This window comes from Octopus sinensis, linkage group LG6, assembly GCF_006345805.1.
Source record: "Octopus sinensis linkage group LG6, ASM634580v1, whole genome shotgun sequence".
Taxonomy (NCBI): domain Eukaryota; kingdom Metazoa; phylum Mollusca; class Cephalopoda; order Octopoda; family Octopodidae; genus Octopus; species Octopus sinensis.
Genome location: NC_043002.1, coordinates 74,115,335 through 74,134,733, shown reverse-complemented (window position 1 = coordinate 74,134,733; position 19,399 = coordinate 74,115,335). Strand labels below are relative to the sequence as shown.

The following is a 19,399-nucleotide window of genomic DNA, read 5'->3' as shown; positions in this document are numbered from 1 at the left end:
GCAGATTCTTTTTTAATCTTTGTAATCAAAAACTGAAATGGTTGAACTGGTACTATGTTAATTTGGGTTACACACAATATTCACAGGATCTTGTGTATACAGGCCCAAAAGTAGGTTTACAGTTATTTAACTATCTCTTTTGCATTCATATGTTAACAGTTTAGATCTTAATTATAAAAAAATATGACACCATTATTCTATGCGAATTTAGTTAATTGTAAGATGGAAATTTAAATGTAATAAAATGTCTTAAAAGAAATTTAAAGTGCCTATGTGATAACTGTAAACCTACTTTTGGGCCACCCTGTATATAGAGATATGTGATAATGTATGTGTTTTCTTGTCCTGACATCACATGATGATAGTTGTAAATGAGTTTTACTGTCATACAAGTAGTGTCATTCATTTGCAATGATATTCTGTAAAAGCATGTCTGGCCATAGGGAAATATTGCCTTCCTTTGAAACAGGTGAGTATTGGCAGCAGGAAGGGCATCCAGCTGTAGAAAATCTACCTTGATAAACTCCTCTATCTTGACATGTTCAGATAATCCAAAATTCAGATAATTGATGTTCAGGTGACTGAGGTTTGACTCTTATACTCGAAGGAATAATTTTAATTAATTTTTTGTAAATGCTGTTTCATTTGTGCTATCTCTTAGAATATTTTCATTTTTTTAACTCACAAAAAAGTATTTAGGCAGATTAAAAAACCAAAAAAAAAGAGGGGGGGATGAAATATTTTGTTGGAACAGGAAGAAATTTTTTTTATCAGCCAACTTTTCAACAAAGTATAATTCTAGAAAAATGTACATGGTGGGGCAGCAGCAAGCAGGCAGAAGAATCTTTAGAACATCAAAGAAAATTCTTAGCAACATTTCTTCCAGATCTTTACATTCTGAGTTTAAATCCTGTCGAGATCAACTTTGCTTTTCATCCCTTTGGGGTCAATTAAAATAAAATACCAGTCAAGTCCTGGGATCAATATAATCAACTTGTCCTCTCTCCTCAAAAATAACTGGCCTTGAATCTGCAACTTACTAGTGTCCAGCTCAGGGGAAGAAGGTTGTGATCTCAGCCAGTTATATACTAAGTAAAATGGGTTAAAGCTGGGGCGGACTGAGCTGTCAGTCAAATGGGCACTGCCCGAGGGCCCAGATCTCTGAGGGGGCCTGCACTCTACATGTTACCTCTACTATAACACACATTCAAAGGTGCCCAGTAAATAATTATGCCCAAGAGCCCTTAATACTGTCTGCCTCTGGGTTAAGGCTTTATCAGTCCAGGGGCTCAAGAAAAAAAAGTTCAACGAATGTAATAAAGAGAACTAAAGCAGAATATTTGGTTACCACTGTTTGTTCTGATGAATCAACTACATACTTTTGCTTCTGCTGTTTCCTTTGATAACTCTCTTAAAATACTTTAATTTTTCTAAGAAATGTTCAAGCTAATTATCAACCAGAACCTCACCTGTGCTGTGCCATGTAAAAAACACTTGGTGTTAGGAAGGGCATCCAGTTGTAAAAATCCTCCTAAAACAGTCATAGAAGTCTAGTGCAGGCTTCCACCTGGCTGGCTTCTGTCAAACCATCCCACCCATGCCAGCATGGAAAGTAGACATTAAACAATGATGAACAATTATGATGACCTGTAAAAACCAGGCACTGACCAGCTCATCCTAACATATTAAAAAAGAAAAAAAGTTATTGCTAACAAAACAATGGCCTCTTTAGTAACAGATTTTAGTGTAGTTTGAAAATTTCTGGTTTATCTTATCTTCCTGCACTGTATTAGACTATTCCTCATTTACCATAAAGTATAGTTTGTACAGCTTTTGGTATTTTTGTTTAGTCATGATTGTGTAGCATTTCAATTATAACCTACCACCTCAATGTATCAAGGATATTAGTTTGTACAGCTTTTGGTATTTTTGTTTAGTCATGATTGTGTAGCATTTCAATTATAACCTACCACCTCAATGTATCAAGGATATTATATCAGGTGTCTTTATCTAAACAAATAGGATAAGATTTAACTGTTATGTTTAGGTCAAGTAACCATACTTCCATTGCTCATTCTGCTTCTAATGTTCCTCATATTTATAATGGAAAATCCCATACTTAGCAGCATGTGATTTCCGTTTTTGATGTTCTCTTATAATCAGAGATTTTTGTTCTGTGCCCATGTTTATATCAGTCTATCTCCCCTATCAAATGCATGTAAAATTTGGTTTTTTCATTCATCTTGCTCTTTAGCAGATTTTACTCTCGAGAAATTTTGAAAGGACAGTAATCTTAAAAATGTTATATTGTGTGCAAAATAGTGTAGCTTTTCTACTTGTCCTTGAAGTTGATATTGGTTTTGAGAGAACAGCATAACTCTGCCCCATTTTTTTTAAAACAGGCATTGTAATGACGTCCAAACTGAACATCATATGCCCTCAATTTGAAATATGTGTTTTAGTAGAGTTAACATGTCGAGTGCAGGCCCTCAGGCAGTGCCCAATTGACCGACAGCTCAGTCTGCCCCTGCATTAACCCATTTTACTTGGTATATAACTGGCCATGATCACAACCTTCTTCCTCTGAGCTGGACATCCTTAAGTTGCAGATTCAAGGCCAGTTATTTTTGAGGAGAGAGAGGACAAGCTGAAGGACTATCTTGAAGACTATTTCTAACACAGTTATTTTGTGTAGTTGGTTTTTGGATTCATGTCTTTCAATCTGATTTAATTTATTGCTCATGGAACAATTGAAGAGGTTTCCATAACTTATTCTTGCCTACAGGTGCATTTATTCACCACTGTGGGGTTGTCTAAACAGTTAGTCCACTTATATCAGTATGGAGATGTATATAAAATGGTAAGGGTCTGAAATTTATCAAAACACCCTTCAAATGTTGGGCCTCATGGAGGCAATAAGTAACTAAGACCTTTGGTGATATACCATGCTTGAGAAGGCCCATCAAGCCAAGTGAAATCATAGTTATGGCTGATACCCGTGTCATGTAAAAGTACCCATTACACTCTTAGAGTGGTTGGTGTTAGGAAGGACATCCAGCCATAGAAACCATACCAAATCAGATTGAAACCTAGTGCATCCCTCCAGCTTACCAGTTTCAGTCAAACCATTTAACCCATGCCAACAGGGAAAGCAGATGATCCTGATTAGACGTAAAGCACTGTTTGATACCTATTACTTAAGTTGATTTGCCATCATGAAGGTTGCAATGAATTTTTGCATTTTAGAAATACTACTATGCATAATTCCAAGCACTTCAGTGTTTCTCCAAATGGATACAGACTTTTTCTGTTGAATGGATTAATAATGGCAGCCAGCACTAAAACATTTATAATGTCAAAATATCCAAGTTTTCAGAACCTGTCAGCCTATTGTAATCGTAACCCTTTTGATACCAACCTAAGAACACCATTTTACACTACAAATTTTGCAATCTAAATTGAAACTGGCTATAAAAATTTCATGACAGGGTCACCAGGTACATCACCCCACCCACACAGCTGGGATGATGGAATTGTATAGGAGTGTAGCTTTGTGCCAGTTGAGAGGGACAAAACTGAGTTGAGACTAAACAACAGCAATGAATACAGAAAAGTATAAAATTAAACAAATAAACCTACAACTTGAATTAGAAACTAGATCCTTGAATAATTAACAGTAACTGATATATGTTCACATTCTGAAAGTATTGAAAATGTTGTGATGTTAATAGAAGTCCCTCTTTAATAAGATGCTGGGCTGCTCTTAGTATACCTACCAACTGCCAGCCAAATTTCCCCTTCAAAACACCGTACCTTGTATGTGTACATACACCATGTAATGCACATGCTGATACTACTACTACTACTACTACTACTACTACTACTACTACTACAGGAACAGATTTTCAGATCAAACTTAACATAAATCCATCCATGACTGCAAAATGGATAATTCACACATATTTTTCTTTCCCCTCATGAATGAGATCTACTTTCTCAGTTAAAATGTTTAACCAGGTTTTTCAATGAACATTTAAAATTTTCAGACTGCAAAAACAATTCACAAATTAGAAAAGATAACTATAAGCAGTGACTTTTTAGGTTGTAAGTGCCAAGTCCAAGTCGTAAGTAATCCTAAGAATTAATAGGATCATCAATTCAAAAGAAAACTATATAATACAGTCAAGATATCCTATTTATGCAGATTTGTCTTAACTTGATAAAAGTCAAACATCTTTTGATTAGAAGGTAGGATCACGATAAATAAATTTGTTTTGTTAGTATGCTGCCACGAGCTGAACTGAAATATTGTTTGCTGATATCCATTAAGTAGAGTGGTGCACCAGCCATGTAGAAAATGTTCCTAGTTACAGTAAATTATTTACACTAGTTCTAAAGTTATTAAAATTTTTATCCATGCTACCTCGACTTGCATAGAAACTTGAGGCAGCATGCCTTTCCTATCACCAATCCTCGTTTTTCAAGTCAGTAATCTTATTCCACTGGAATTTGAACATGTACACAGCAACTGTTTGTAATATCAGCACATTACCATTTTGGTAACAAGTGGTGGAATGTCAACATATGCAGTCACACACAATAGGCTTTCGGTTTCCATCAACCAATTCCACTCATAAGACTTATTGGCCCAGGGCTGTAGTAGGAGACTTGCCCAAGGTGCCACACATAGTTCAAATTTGAAACATGGTTGCAAAGCAAATTTAACCACACAGCCATGCAAAGCAAGTGTGAAAATTAAAACATTCAGAAAAGAAAAAAAAAATTCCAGCTTTGAAGAATTATTATTCACTTTTATTAAGTTACCATAGTTACAATAACTTTTTAAATAACGTTTTTCTTTTTCGAAACAATGAGTAAGAAAAAGCAACCAAATTTAATTTCGTTAGGAATCTTGAATTTGAATAGTTTCATAGAGAAAGTATGAGTAGAATGATGTTTACAAAAAAAATTTTAAATGATGGCAAAATAGTTAATTCAGATGAAGCTTGTGAGAAGTGGGGGGGAGGAAAAAAAAACATACAAAGGACAATTAAAGAGAAAACTGAGTTTTATTTACATATTATCACCAAAAGGGGAAGTGTAGAAAAATATTCCACATGACTTACACGCAGCGTGATTTTCTTGTAGATCCATTATTGGAATGCATACAATGTTCTAAACAAAAACACATAACCTTTCACAGTACTACATGCACAGCCAAAGAATATGGTAATCACAGCAGGCACCAAGCAGTGAAATGGTCACTTAAAAGAAGCCAAGAAGTTAATTGCTATATTGTGATGGAAACAAAGAAATTCTCTGCTTCGCTTCTGACATACAAAAACAAAATAGTTGCATTCATGTAGAGTGGAAGTGGGGGATAGATCTTTAAAACATCAATAACACTCCAGAAATTAGATGTCAGTAATTAGAATTTAGCTATGAAATATTTGGAAGTTATGTTTGGGAAGGGATAAAAAAAAAACATCCATATAATAATGGCAAATTATTGTTCCAGCCAAAAGATATGTAGATGAAAGAAAGACTAAATTACGGTGCTTTGATAATTACCAGGAAAGTATTCAAACTAAAAATATTTTCCTAAAACAATATTGAAAACTGTTTTTAGTTATATTATAAACTTAGTAAAAATCTATATATATTGGGAAAAGAAATTTCCAGATATTAAAGTTTTGTTGTTTTTTCTTAATAACTATGGAGACAAATCATTGCACCCAATACAGCAAAAATGCAGTTAAGCACCAGCAAATGTTTGAAGTGTTCCAAGATCCATTGCAGAATCAGTAAACACTGAGCTGAATCAATAAAATTTCTTGATGTTTAACACTTGAATTGGTGCCATCTTAGCTAAATATGACATGGTGGTATTAAAAGAGGAGAGTATATTTAATCAAAAACAAAAATATTACAACATATTCTTCAAATAGAAAAATACAAAAGTAAAACTAGTACATTGATATACAAACAACTTCATAAGAGTCTAAATGGCAAGGACCAGAAACAAAAATTGGAATGCCAGATAAAAAAAAAATAAAAAGGGCCTTGCAGTACAGGTTTAAGAAAAAAAAAATTGAAGCATTAGAAAAGAGATGGCTGAAATGATTGTTTGGGTTAAATAGTTTTAATAGCTGGAAGGCTGGATTTGTGGCAGAAAAGTAGACACTCCAATGAAATCTTCACTTCTGTTGGTATTTATTTTTACATTTCTTTCACTTTGTTTTTCTTACTCAGCTTTTTCTCCTTTCATTGCATCAGCGGCATAGTCAGCAGCAGCATCTGTAGCAGCTTTAGATAAATTTTTCTTCACTGCAAGTATAAAAAGGTATAGTATTAGAATCATTACAAGCTCATGTATTATATCAACATTATTCAGATGATTTTATTTGAAATTTCAGGTCTGTTAAATGCCAATTGTAATCAAATTGTGGATTCAAATTCCTGAACATAATTGTTTGCCGAGTTGCATAAACCCTCCGGCATTTAAACTGACCATATCTGACCTGATCCAGCTTCTCACACCTACCATACGATGTCATCCTAAAAACAATCACACCATCAAAATCCAAGTTATGAGAATGTAGGATTCATTGATAACAATGTGAAATATACATCACATTTAATAGTAATCTGAATGCAAAAGGGTTAAAACTAAAAAAAAAAAAAAAAAAAAAAAAAAAAAGTCAACTAGTGATCTGTTAAGTTTTCATAAATCCTTACTTTGCTCCATATCAAGTAAATGAAAAATACTCAATATAAAATTACAAAAGTGAATTTAATTTAAAATAAAAGGTGGTAGTACACTAAAGCTATCGGCTATGTCAATTTTTTTTTTTACTGCTTTAAGGTTAATACAAGTTAACCTGCCTTAACTTAATGTTAAACCTTAAGTATCAGGAAATCCAACCTCTTCAGAAGTGAAGATACATCAAGAAGACTGGAATTTTAGTCACAAGTGCACACTTTCAACCCTGTGCAATAAATAAATTTACACCAAGGTTCAACTCTTCCAAAGTAGAGTACTACTGCCATATCGAAACTGGCGTTTCCCTTTCACTCAACAACCTTTTTCAAACTCAAGAGTTCATGCCAACAGGTTATCACTCTTCATTCAGTTTTGTTATTTCTTTCGAACTCAACAGGCTTTTATCAAGATAGGCAACTGAAGGTTTTAATTTACTACTAACCAAAGTTCCTCACTTTAAATGTTTAAAAAAAAAAAAAGAAAAAGAAAGAAATCAAATTACCTTCATCAGCTGTTTGGTTAATGGAGGAGATAGCATCATCAAGAGAAGCTTCGTGTTTGAGGAAAAACACTTTTATAATTTTGTTGTAGATCATATCAGATCCATTATGAGGAATAGGGGCCATACACCAAAGCATGAAACCACACTGAAATATAAAACAGCTTATCAATTTCTACACATAAAATTTATATGAAATAAAAGTTGTAAGTTATTGATTTGCATTCAAATCAAAAACAATATGCTTAATGTTTATCATCAATTAATGTTCAAATTTCATACTGACAAAGATTGAACAATTTGCCACTGTGCTCAAGGATTGTATCATGCTGTCTGGCATACTTTTTGCAGCTAGATGCCCTTCTCAATCCTAACCACTTCGGTGTGTACTAGGCATGATTTTTCCCCCACACCCCCAACATTAGTGAGAACACACCATGCACCTAAACCCTGAGAAGCAGCTTTATGCTAGATGTGGGGGTAAAGTACAGGAAAAGCAGAACAGGTTTCTTACTGAAGGTGCTCAGGGAAGAGATACTAGCAATTATTCTATTTTGCAATGTTTTGTGCAAATTCAAAACAAAATATCTATAAATACTCTTTATAAACATCTATCTTCAAATGTCTAGAAAATCCAATGCATTTTACAAGCATTTGCCCCCAAATAGACTACCATTATATTTACACCTACTAAAAAGGCATACTATATCTGAATATTAACTCAATCACTATTTCTGAATGACTTTAGAAATTAAAGTTACTAGTCCAAATTTAATTTACAAATGTACACAAGCAAGACATCTGATGTTGATCAGAGATTGACTAATTGCAATGATGTGTACGTATATAAACATTAAGATTACCTGACAGGGGAAAAATCTTATCAAATGACTATTCTATATTCATGATCAGCACAGACACTGGAATAGTAAAGTTCAGTCCAGTTCAAAATGTAATATATAAGTGAAATTTTAATAGAAAAAAATTTGATTGAAAGCTTAGCCATATAATGCTCATCTACATAGAGAGGTAGAGGTGTGTGTATGTGCACACACATTTCTAGTCTATTTTAAAAAATGCATGTTGGTATTTTTTTTAGCTTGCATCCTATCATTAACATAAAATTTAATGAGGCAAGAGACACTGGCAATAAAAAATTACTTATGTTCAAGCTCAGTAAATATAAAATGAAAAAATTAAAGAACCATAAAGAAAATTTAACACTTCTTATAATAAATTGTATGCTATCTAATATTAAGAATTAGATGATAAAATGAAGCCAGTGAATGTACTTATATCCTCCCACTTTAGAATTAACATTTATAGTGTAAGTAGTAACCATAGTAACATTAGGATGTGGCAATTTTGTTTGAAACACGAGCTGGTTGATGCAGCAGGACCAATACCTTAACAGTCTCTGAAAAGATTTGATAGCCCAAAACAGAAAGATGCTGTTATAGGATACTCGCCAAAATGTATTTAAAAACCTGCCAGCAGATAATTAAATCTGTGTGTGTGTGTGTGTGTGTTTACATGGATGCATGTGTATATGTATACCTGTGAAATGTGCATATGTATATACACACACATACGTACATAAACATGTATGTTAGTCCCTAAGAAATTCCCCAATTCATAAAAAACCCAAACATTTATAATTAAAGAGGAAAAAATGAGGAAAATAGAAAAAAAAAAAAAAAAAAAAATTACTTCTACAAGTTTCAGTTTACAAATACAGGTAAATTTTTCAAAAATACAGGTCTTAAAATAATGTGCATAAAATTTTCAGAGTAAGGATAGTGATAAGATTACATAAACGATATAAAATGGTTATCTATTATTGCAAAATAAACGCAAGAAATTTTATATTGAAGAAAAATAAATTCCCTTGCCAACATTGCTAGTAGGAAAGGATTGGATGGGTTTGTGTAACAGCCTCAGCATCAGTTATTCTCATATTTAACAACGCTTGACTTGCTAAAAGCTGCTCTAATTACCTCACCCCATGTTATCCTTAGTCTACTTTTTTGGCTATCTCTAGCATTTTACTAGTCATCCACTCGTCTTATAAACTAGTTTATATTAACAGTCATCTGCTACACTAAGCACAGCTGATAACCAGCACATTATTCACAGCCTGCGTACCGCCACTGCAGATGCTGTCTTCACTGCACAGGTTTCACCATTCTATAAACATGACAATCTACTTTTTATATGGTGAGAGAGTACAAAGTTTGTACTCTAACCAGTTATTGTCTAATCTGATCAGTAGCCAAGATACCAAAGCCTAACTACTTGTGAATTATCTCAAACTTGGTTGCTCAACTAATTCTACCGGTGTATTTAAAAAGTACAGGTCCTTTTTAAATGTGTCCCAGCTCTTGAAACATGCACATAACATTGAATACACAATTACATTATGAAAGCTTTGTAATTTCCTTTTTGCATGGTATATAAAAATTCTATTTCCATAAATACCAAAGTAGTGAATTCTAAAGTCTTTAACAAACTAGAAACAATACAAATAAAATGGAATTTATATTGGTACAATTTTCAGTTAAATAAATATGAACACCATACATGAGGCTTTGTATTCCCCTATTATAAGTTTGTCATGTTTTTATCAGATTTATGGTGACACTGAGTTGAAGTTGTCATTTGAACTACATTAAGAAAATTAGCATAATATATTAAAGTATTAAGTATAAGAGATATTGAGTCCTAGATGGGTTTTCAGTGTTGTTGCTTATAAAAAAAGTATTTTAATAGCTACAAATGAAGTTTGCAAATCTAAAACTTTACATATAAAAAGGCTCAAAAGTTCAATTTTTAAAGAACAGGATATAAAACAGGTTTAATGATTGGAAAAATAAAGAATTCAAATTCCTTTCAACTAAATCAAAATATTAATAGCCAATAATGTAACTCATTTTTCTAATTAAATGTTTATCATGGTAAATGAAAATATATATATACAGTATCTATTTAAATGATATGCTGCTTTCTTCAGACAAAAATTATTTTTAAATTCTGTAATGGAGAAATCAAAGTTACTGGATTTAATAAAATTTTATAACAGCTACCACAAATATTTAAAAACTGAAACCAAGTCAATATATGAAAAATATTCTAGATATTAAAGAATAATTGCACTGATTAAGTCTTGCATAAGGTTTAATTTAAATTATCCTTGATAAATTAAATATTCTACAAAATTATTAAGTCAATTTTCAGAGCCTGCAAATTCCATTACAACAGGTTTTAGTGCTAAAGTGTCAACTACACAACCATGTATTCAAGCTTTGGCTAATGCCTCCTCAGACTAAGTACTTAATTTGTAACAATCTTGTTTACACACTTAGCAGTAAGAATAGACTACAAAAACAATTACTTTTAAAAATATGCAAAACTAAAAATGCTAACATAAAATACATTAAAATATATCATTAATGTCAAATCTGGAGTCAAAAGTTTATCAATGAGACAAAATTTGGTAAATTTTGCACAATGTCAATTAAAGGTTTCTTACAATATGAAAAAGTATTAGTTTAATGCTTCAAAAGAGTTAAATTATAGTTCAAATATTTTTAAATAGAAAAAACATTTTTGAAATGTCACAAGAAAAAAAAAAAATTAATTTTGAAAGTTTGAGTATAAGTGTGAAGGTTAAATTTTCTTCAAATTACACATTTGAAAAAATAAGACTAATAAAATTTTGTCAACTTAAAGCTGTTCTTGTGACAATGTTACTTTGTAATTTCAAAATATTTCTGTAAAATGGGCATCTTTTACTACAATTTAAATACCAAAACTGTTTACATTTTATTACTCATCTCAGATCAAACAATACAGGCTTAACTGTGAATGCCGTTAATTTTAACATACAGTAAATGTTTCAATAGAAAACAATTCTAACAACCTATTATTAATAGGTAAACAATCTTTATTCAAAACGTGCTTTACAGCATTAATCTACTTCAGCTGTAAGTTAGAAACTAATGAACTGACTTTGAAACACTGGTATCAAGGTAGGGTTAAAATTGCTACTTGCTGACAGAACAGACTGCTACAGAGCTATAAAATCTCTATATTGCTGTTGGGAAGAGAGGAAATAAGCAAATTTTCTATTGCAAATTCCCCTCCAGAATTAATATAAAAATGGTTTGCGATTTGCAAAATTTCGAGTCAAAAACAGTCTATGCCTTACATAACTAATCCTAGACAGTCAATAATTAAATCCAACAAGATATCAATCTGCTATCTGAAAGCTAAACAATCCATCACATTGTTAATCTATAATACATTCCCAAATACTACAGAGATAAATTTTGTGATGTTTAATAAGCTGCAAAACCAAAAAGATTTGTAACAACTTCTTGAGCAGGCAAAAATTCATTAGAAAACATCCACTGAGATGAAGTACCTCTTAGCTAGGAGAGCACACTGTTATATAATAATACCTGAAATTTAAAAAAAAATTACCCATTAAACCATAATAACCCTTTAAGCATTTAAACTAGACCGAATATTCTGTTTAATGTTCAAAACCAGCCAGTTCTGGTATCTCATACCTACTCTACAATGTTGTTCTAAAAATAAAACATCAAAATCATGAAGCTACGAAATAATGTATGATTAATACAAAAAATGTGTAAAAGCATTCAGGGTGATAACCTAAATGCCAAAGGGTTAAGATGTAATGTAACATGAAGTTATGGACATGCAAATAAATTTTTATATATTTATTACTGTATTTTAGGAGGGTTATTCTGCCAATAAAAATGCATGCACATACTAGTTGTAATTCATTTTATAAATTGCTTGATTAGGCAAGTTCCATAATATTTCTACAACATTTATGACCTCCAGGATAGATTTATTTATTTGTAGATTTAAATTTTGCAAAACTCAGAAATTCATAATGCTGGTCCAGTTGGATATATTTTAATTGTATTTTCATGAAAGGTTTCAGAAAATTGGGAAGAAAAAATCTACAAACACTAGTTTTGATTTAAGTAAATGTGCTACTAATATAGATTTAATCTGCATTTTAAACCAGTTAACTGTTTTAAGAATTGTAAAGTTAAGTTTTGTAAAAGTTATTACATTATATGATGCAAAGTAGTCATATCTAATTATTTAAGAATGCATAAAAATATTGACACTTAAAAGTTTCCATGGAATAAAAACCAGTCTAAAACAGTTGTAATAAAATTTTAAAACAATGTAAAAAATGTTTTCAAAATGATCCTACACCAAAAATAATTACATGCACTGTACTTCCCAGCAAAAAGCCAAATCCATAAGTATTACCAATAAACACAGAGACAACTTCAAAAGAAAACAGTCCAAAGCCTCTATCAAGATTGCTTTAATTCAAAAAGACAATTCGCTTAGAGTTGGACTGAAAATGTTGCAATCATCTTAGTAAATCAAAAGAGAAATTAGGGATTGGTACCATTAGGAAACCTGTCAGAAGATCAGCTTGAAAGAACAGTTAAAGCAGAATTTTAACTCATCTGAAATTTTTTTCCTTTGTTTTAATACTTAAATCTAAATGCCACTTACCTTGACTTGAAGCTAGGTTATATTTAAAAAACAAAATACTAAAACATCAAATATGTAAAAATTAAATACACAAATTCATTGGAAAAACAAGTATTTAGAACAGATGCAAAAATTAGACTTGTAAAGGACAAGATAAAAACACTAGTTTCAAATGTTTCTAATTTGATACACTTATTTTGAAAAATTATAAGTGCTAGAGAGTATTTTAATAGGATTTATATCTTAAATACTTGCTAAAATAAAATTTTATTCCAGCAATTGCCTTTTGCTTCAATCTTATAATTCCATCCAAATGTAAAATATTTGACTATCAGACATATAAGAAACCAAAGATGAAATTGAAATTCTGAAAATACTTTGCAGAAAACACCCATCTCATTGAAATAGACTTTAAAGACTGGAAAAAGGATCAGAATCTTCACCAGAACTTTAAAAAACAAGTTTGAACTCACTGAAGGAAATATATTTGAAAATTGACAAAATGCCCAATGAAAAATAAAACCAGAAAGTCCCCAAACAATTCTGCCAACTGTTTCATATTCCTCAAAATATATTAAATTTTTAAAAATGGAAACAGAACTGGAAAGTTTTTAACCATTCCATCTAGGCTTTTCTTATTAAAATGTTGACTAAAATTATATCTAAGCATCTTTTAATTAATGGATATAAGTTTTAACTACTGTGTTTGATAAATTTTGGAAATTCTTTTTATAAAAAATTTCTTCAAATTAATGCTAGGTTGTGTACAGTGCAGTGACTCAAGCCTGTGAATAATGACTTGGAATAACAAAGATAAAAAAAAAGTAGAAAAGAATTAAGATCAATCTATTTTCTCTTATTTAAAACATTTAGCAACAGGAATCTAATTAGGCCACAAGCAACTCATTAAGGATAAAAAAAACTACAAACAACATTTAATCCTTATGATACCACCCTCTCCACCTATGGTACAGTTTTTGTGTAAGGTATCTAAATTAAAACCTTCCATCAAAATATTAAATTCATGTTACAAACACCAGCTTAAAGTTTTAATTTTTCATTCTAAGCCTCCTTCTCCAACTGGGATATCCTTGTATCTCTTTTACAGTAGGATCCTCCCCCACATCTCTTATTTAACCTGTCAACTGGCATGAAGCTACCTCGTTCAATATTCAATACTCCCCCACCCCAGTAAAGTGTTAGGAAGGGCATCCAGCAACAGAAACTATGCCAAAACAGACAACAGAGCTTGGTATAGCTCTGGCTTGCCAGCTCTTGTCAAACCAGCCAAACCCATGCCAACATGGAAACAGATGTTAAATGATGGAAATTAAGGGAAACAAATGCAGTGTGGCAGTAGTTGTTTTGCATTACTATTACTACTTTGATATAAAGATTTTTATAGTATAAGAGCAGTTTTCCAGGTAAAATACTGATATATTGTGATTAGCAATCAATGCAAAATTTGCTGCCAATACACAAACACACAAAAAAGCTTTAACATTTTTTTTCATAATGATAAGAATTTTAAGTTTAGATTTTTTTTTTATATATACAATACGCTTAAATACATAAACTTCACAAGAACCTGGAATAGTACAATAAGTTATTTTAAAAATAACTATGTAGATATACATAGCAAAACAGCATCTCCATATGTTTGAAAACCAGAACCCCAAATGAGAGGGAAAAAAAAAAAAAAAGGAATAGTAATGTATAAATAAATATAAACTGCAGATAGAGAAAACAAGCTGAACCTAAAAGTAACTGGTTGTGCTTATGTCAAACAAAAGGTCAAACAACTATGTAATAGACTAGAACATCAGAAAGTTTGAGGTGGGGGAGTAAACCCCCTCAAGATCTATTGAAATTCACCAGTAACAGATTTTTCAACATTTGCAACAGAATTGTATCAGTGACCTGGGTCTTAGTGCAGCAAAAATTCTGACAACTTGAGAAATAGTGACTAACAGAGTTTGCATTTTCTTAAATGACTAAAAATGACTTCTAAATACAAGTTGCTTGCAACAAGGATTATATCTACCAATATAAATAGATATATTTATACAGCATTGAATGTAAAACAAATCTAAATGAGTGTTTTTTTAACAGTTTAGAAAGCTAAAAATACCTACCTTAAGGAACCAGTAAAATGGGACCCAGAAGAGCACTAAATTAGCAAAGAACTCAACAAGACTGAATACACTAAAAACTACCCAGTACATGAGCCATTGGGTATCATCATCTTTACGTGCACTTTCAATGGCTTTGATTCTGAAAAGACAAAAATACAATGTAATTTAATTTGAATGTTCTGTAAGTTTCAAATTATTTTGCTATACATTCTTAAAATTTATATCCAAAATGAAATTAGCATTATTTTTCTCAAGTATTTCAATACACTTTAACAAACCAGACCAGTTTTTCTTTTTTCTTTTAAAGTGGAATTGAATCAAGTGGGTTTTGAACTTGAATCTCCAGGGATAGTTGTACAGTTATAGTATTTTTATATTTTTCTGATATTGAATTTTTAAAACTCAGTTCAGAAACCAAGTTATAATGCAAGGAAATTATGCTTCACCAGAAGTTTACAGTTAAATTACCTTCAACACAAGTTTTCATGGTAGTACCAATCTCAGGGAAGTGAAATAGCCAACAGGATTAGACTGTGTCTTACTATTTAACATTACCCTTGTTTCGCATTTAAATCTGATTGCTATGCTTCCAGGTTTGTACTCTGGCTAATTCAATTATCTATATACCATTCAAAACAAAATGTCTTGCAACACACTACTACAACCATTTCTAATAGTAAATAATCCACTAGAGGCAACAAGAAACAATTTAATTTGTGCCAATCTTCACAGATATCATACTTACGATTTGTAGGCAGGATAACAAAATCCAATTAAGTTACATAAAAAGTCACCACCATATCCAACCATCAAATAAAGACTGACGAATCCAATGATACCTGGAATAAAATAAATTATATTAAAGCTAAGAAATATATTAAGGCTCAGATTTGAAGATTTAGAAATGAAGTTACAAGGTACACAGATTTTATATTAATTGGACACTAGCAAATCTACAGTAAATAAATTATTCCAAAAGGTTCATTAAGAACCTTTAAGATTTCTAAACAGATCAAAAAACATAAAAAGCCATACAATGACTCATTAACTAATTAGCTGAAACATTCCTTACTCAAATTATGATACTTTTCAACTGATCTGGTTTTAGTTGAGTAACATTTAAGCATTGAAAGGCCCAAATATATTGTAGTTCTGAACTAACTGTAAAATCTGAAATATCAGCAGGTTCATTGCTTTGAACTACATACAGAATTTGAACAAACAAAACCTATCCACTGCTCCAAGCTGAATAATCCAATCTTTACTCTAAATTATTAGAGAGAAAAAGTATAAAGCGCACATGCACAGGTATAATTAGAAAGTCAAATATGATACATGGGAAGAAAGATATTTTAATAGATATCATGTGTAAGAAATGTATACCCATAACTTCAGTATGTACAGAAAAGCTGAGTGAAATTAGATATGCAGAGTAGGATGAACCAACTGCAAGTAAGCTGGCTCATAACTATTCAACTCCATGATAATTTATCAAATTTCAAAATGTCGTTTTTAGTGATTGAAAAAGGTGGTGATACATTCATTCATGACCTATGTCTACAGACTAAAACCAAGCTGTAACTTCAAAAATCTAACAGCAGCTCATATTCTAGCATTTTTTAGAAGAGAGTATACTCAACTCAGCACCTAATAAATATTACCAGTACTTGTTTTATCAGAGATTCATTGGAATTTGAATTTAAAACATAAAAAGTAGTAAATATTGATAGGCATTTAATCTGCTTTATCATCAGCATCATCATAGCCTTTAAACTAACATTAAAAAGTTTGAACACCAAACACTAATTTTCAGTAATCAAGACAAAGTATACTCTCCACTGCCATACATTTGTGAATTATATTGCTTAAAATAAATGTTAAAAATCCTGACTAAAGAAGTTAAAAGAATACAAAAAAAAAAAAAGTAAATTTCATGTCAGAGAAGTACTTGGCATACATAGACAAGATAATTTGACAGGCATGATAATATATTAACGCTAGTATTTGAACAAATATTTTATCAACTATACAGATGAAAATATCTGAAGCAGAGAGACAACACAAAAATACCATTTGGCCTTTACCCCATGTTCTACAATTTCTACTAACTCATACCCTAGATAATGAGCTTAGAAAAAAAAAAAAAAGACTGATTAAATCTAAACCTGAAAGATCTCATTTTTCATAAAAAGGTTCTCCCAAATTTATATTGGAAATAGGGGACCAATTTTAAAAGACTAAAATTATTTAAGTGATCAATGTATTGGTCAGCGCTAAAAACTTTATAAAGCTTACTATTTTATATATCTTTTGGGCAGGAGAAAGGGTAGTACTTGTGATCCTTCCCATTGCCTCCTGAGGGTAGCAGAAGGAAAGGAGGAAATTTCCCCACACTAGAGACCTGGTCTAATTGCTTGCCACACAGCAGAGTGCTAAAGTCTACCACCAAAATAAGCCGCAGTAGGATTTGAACCCAGTTTACAAAGCTGAAACAAATACCAGTCCAACATTAAGTGTACCAATCCATCACCCTAGACTAGTTTTTTTTTTTTTTTTTAATTAACTCAAAGAACAGGCAAAGTTGACCTTACTGGAATTTGAACTCAGATTGCCAAGTTTCAGAACAAAAAATAGGCATTTTCATGTGATGCTCTAATGGCTGCCAGTCTATTCTTAAACATTAAAATATAAACATATCAAAAGAACATGAACAAAAGAATTTTATAGTTAATTTAATGCAACTCATACTAAAAGCATACTCAGTTCTAATCTTTCATCTATTTGTTATCGGGTTTGCTTTATAATTGCAACATACATTTCATGAAAAAGCTACATTCCATAAATATATATCAATAAAACTAGTTTTCATTTTAGAAGAAAAAAAAAAAAAAAGTTTATTTACTTAATATTTACTATCAGAATCTACATGGCTATTTTCCCAATGCTACATTTATTATTCCCAGACAGTTTTATAAAAAGACCAAGATCAATTTCAAGAGTTATAATGAAAGGCTACAATTATTTAAATTACAGACCACGATATTAGCTGAATGACAACAGCTACATTGGGTTTTGAATTTAAGCAAATGTTTAAAATTTACTAAAAAGAACTTTTCAAAAGATTGTTTCACAAAATTCTATTCCAACAAAATCCATCAAAAACATGAGCAATGAAATACTAAATCTAAGAAATTAAAACATTAAATTACTCAATAACAAAATATTCCAAGAAAGCATTTATGAAATGAACCTGTAACACTCACCATTACGTGTTAAAATCAAAGCCAAAAGCTTGTAGGCATAGGGCTTTAAGTAAGCCCAAGGATCCATGTTAAAGCTAAGCTTAACTATGTACAAATAAAATGCTTATGAAAAAAAATAGACTTGCAAGTAACTGATAAAATATACTTAAGCTGATGATCAAAGGTTAAGATAAGTAACAAAGTCCTATTTAACAAGTAAAATATAAAATGATAACATTATCAAGAAGTTCTAAAGTATTTTTATATGTCAGCAAATTTAGTGTGATTTTATGATTGGATACCTTAATGCAATCATGAAGTAGAAATTATTGAGCTCCTTGTTTCCTTGAACCAAGTGCAGTTGTCATATTAGCAGTTTATCACCTTGCCACACAGTTCTTGGTATTCTCATTGAAGTCTGTGCATGGTCTTTTGGGCTACAAGGGTAGGATAGCAAAGAGCAGACAAGTCGGTGCTACAGAGTGTTGCAGATAACTGGAGAAACAAACCCAAATGACCAAAGTATCTTTTGATTGCCCAGGGACCCATGTCAATTGGAAGGTTATCCTCAAGCTTCTCTAACCATGATTGGGAGTCTGGTCTTCTCTTAAGATATGGGAGTTGGATGTGAGAAAGTTTCTAGATTCCAGTCACTGGGCCCAGGGTTCATCCATAAAGATTATGACATTCATTAACAACTTATCTGGCAACCTCCTGTCTCCAAAGTAGTGACAAAGAGATACAAGTCATTTGCTTTTGGTGGATTTTAAGCCACCAATGATCAGAGAGCAAGAACTGATCAACAGAGTCCTTGTTTTTGATATGGGTGGTTTCTCTCAGAGTATGCATACTCTGCAGAAAAATGGAATAAACCAGAACAGATGTTTGTACTGTGGCTCCCATATCCTAAGTTGGCCATTTTCCCTTACTGGGTAGTCATTGATGTCCCTTATATAATGGTGCCAACACACTACCTTGAGGTAAGCCATTTCTTGATAATTAGCTTTGCTTGTTTCTTATTCAAGACTAACTGGCACCTTCTGGAGGTGCTCATATGAGGTCTGTAAGAACTAGGTCTATTGTCAACAAGAGGAAGTAACAAATTCAGTGGACAAATCAACAAAGCTAGTGCCAATTATCAGTTCCTTCTGAAACACCTTTAGGGTGTTTAACATTCAAAAGTTGGCTTGCATGTTTGATAGGTTGGAATTAG

The 19,399-nt window shown here is 31.7% G+C and overlaps 1 protein-coding gene across 1 annotated transcript in view; it reads right to left on the bottom strand.

Moving 5' to 3' along the window:
• Nucleotides 1-5,050: 5,050 nt before the first annotated feature.
• LOC115213373 (receptor expression-enhancing protein 5) overlaps nucleotides 5,051-19,399 on the bottom strand; it is a 23,494-nt gene continuing 9,145 nt past the window's right edge. The window contains exons 2-6 of the mRNA XM_036504022.1: nucleotides 15,690-15,783; nucleotides 14,945-15,083; nucleotides 12,831-12,842; nucleotides 7,266-7,410; nucleotides 5,051-6,327 (exon numbers count right to left, since the gene is read on the bottom strand). Coding sequence (XP_036359915.1) covers nucleotides 6,245-6,327; nucleotides 7,266-7,410; nucleotides 12,831-12,842; nucleotides 14,945-15,083; nucleotides 15,690-15,783 — 473 coding nt within the window. The 3' untranslated portion in view covers nucleotides 5,051-6,244. The remainder of the gene's footprint in view (nucleotides 6,328-7,265; nucleotides 7,411-12,830; nucleotides 12,843-14,944; nucleotides 15,084-15,689; nucleotides 15,784-19,399) is intronic.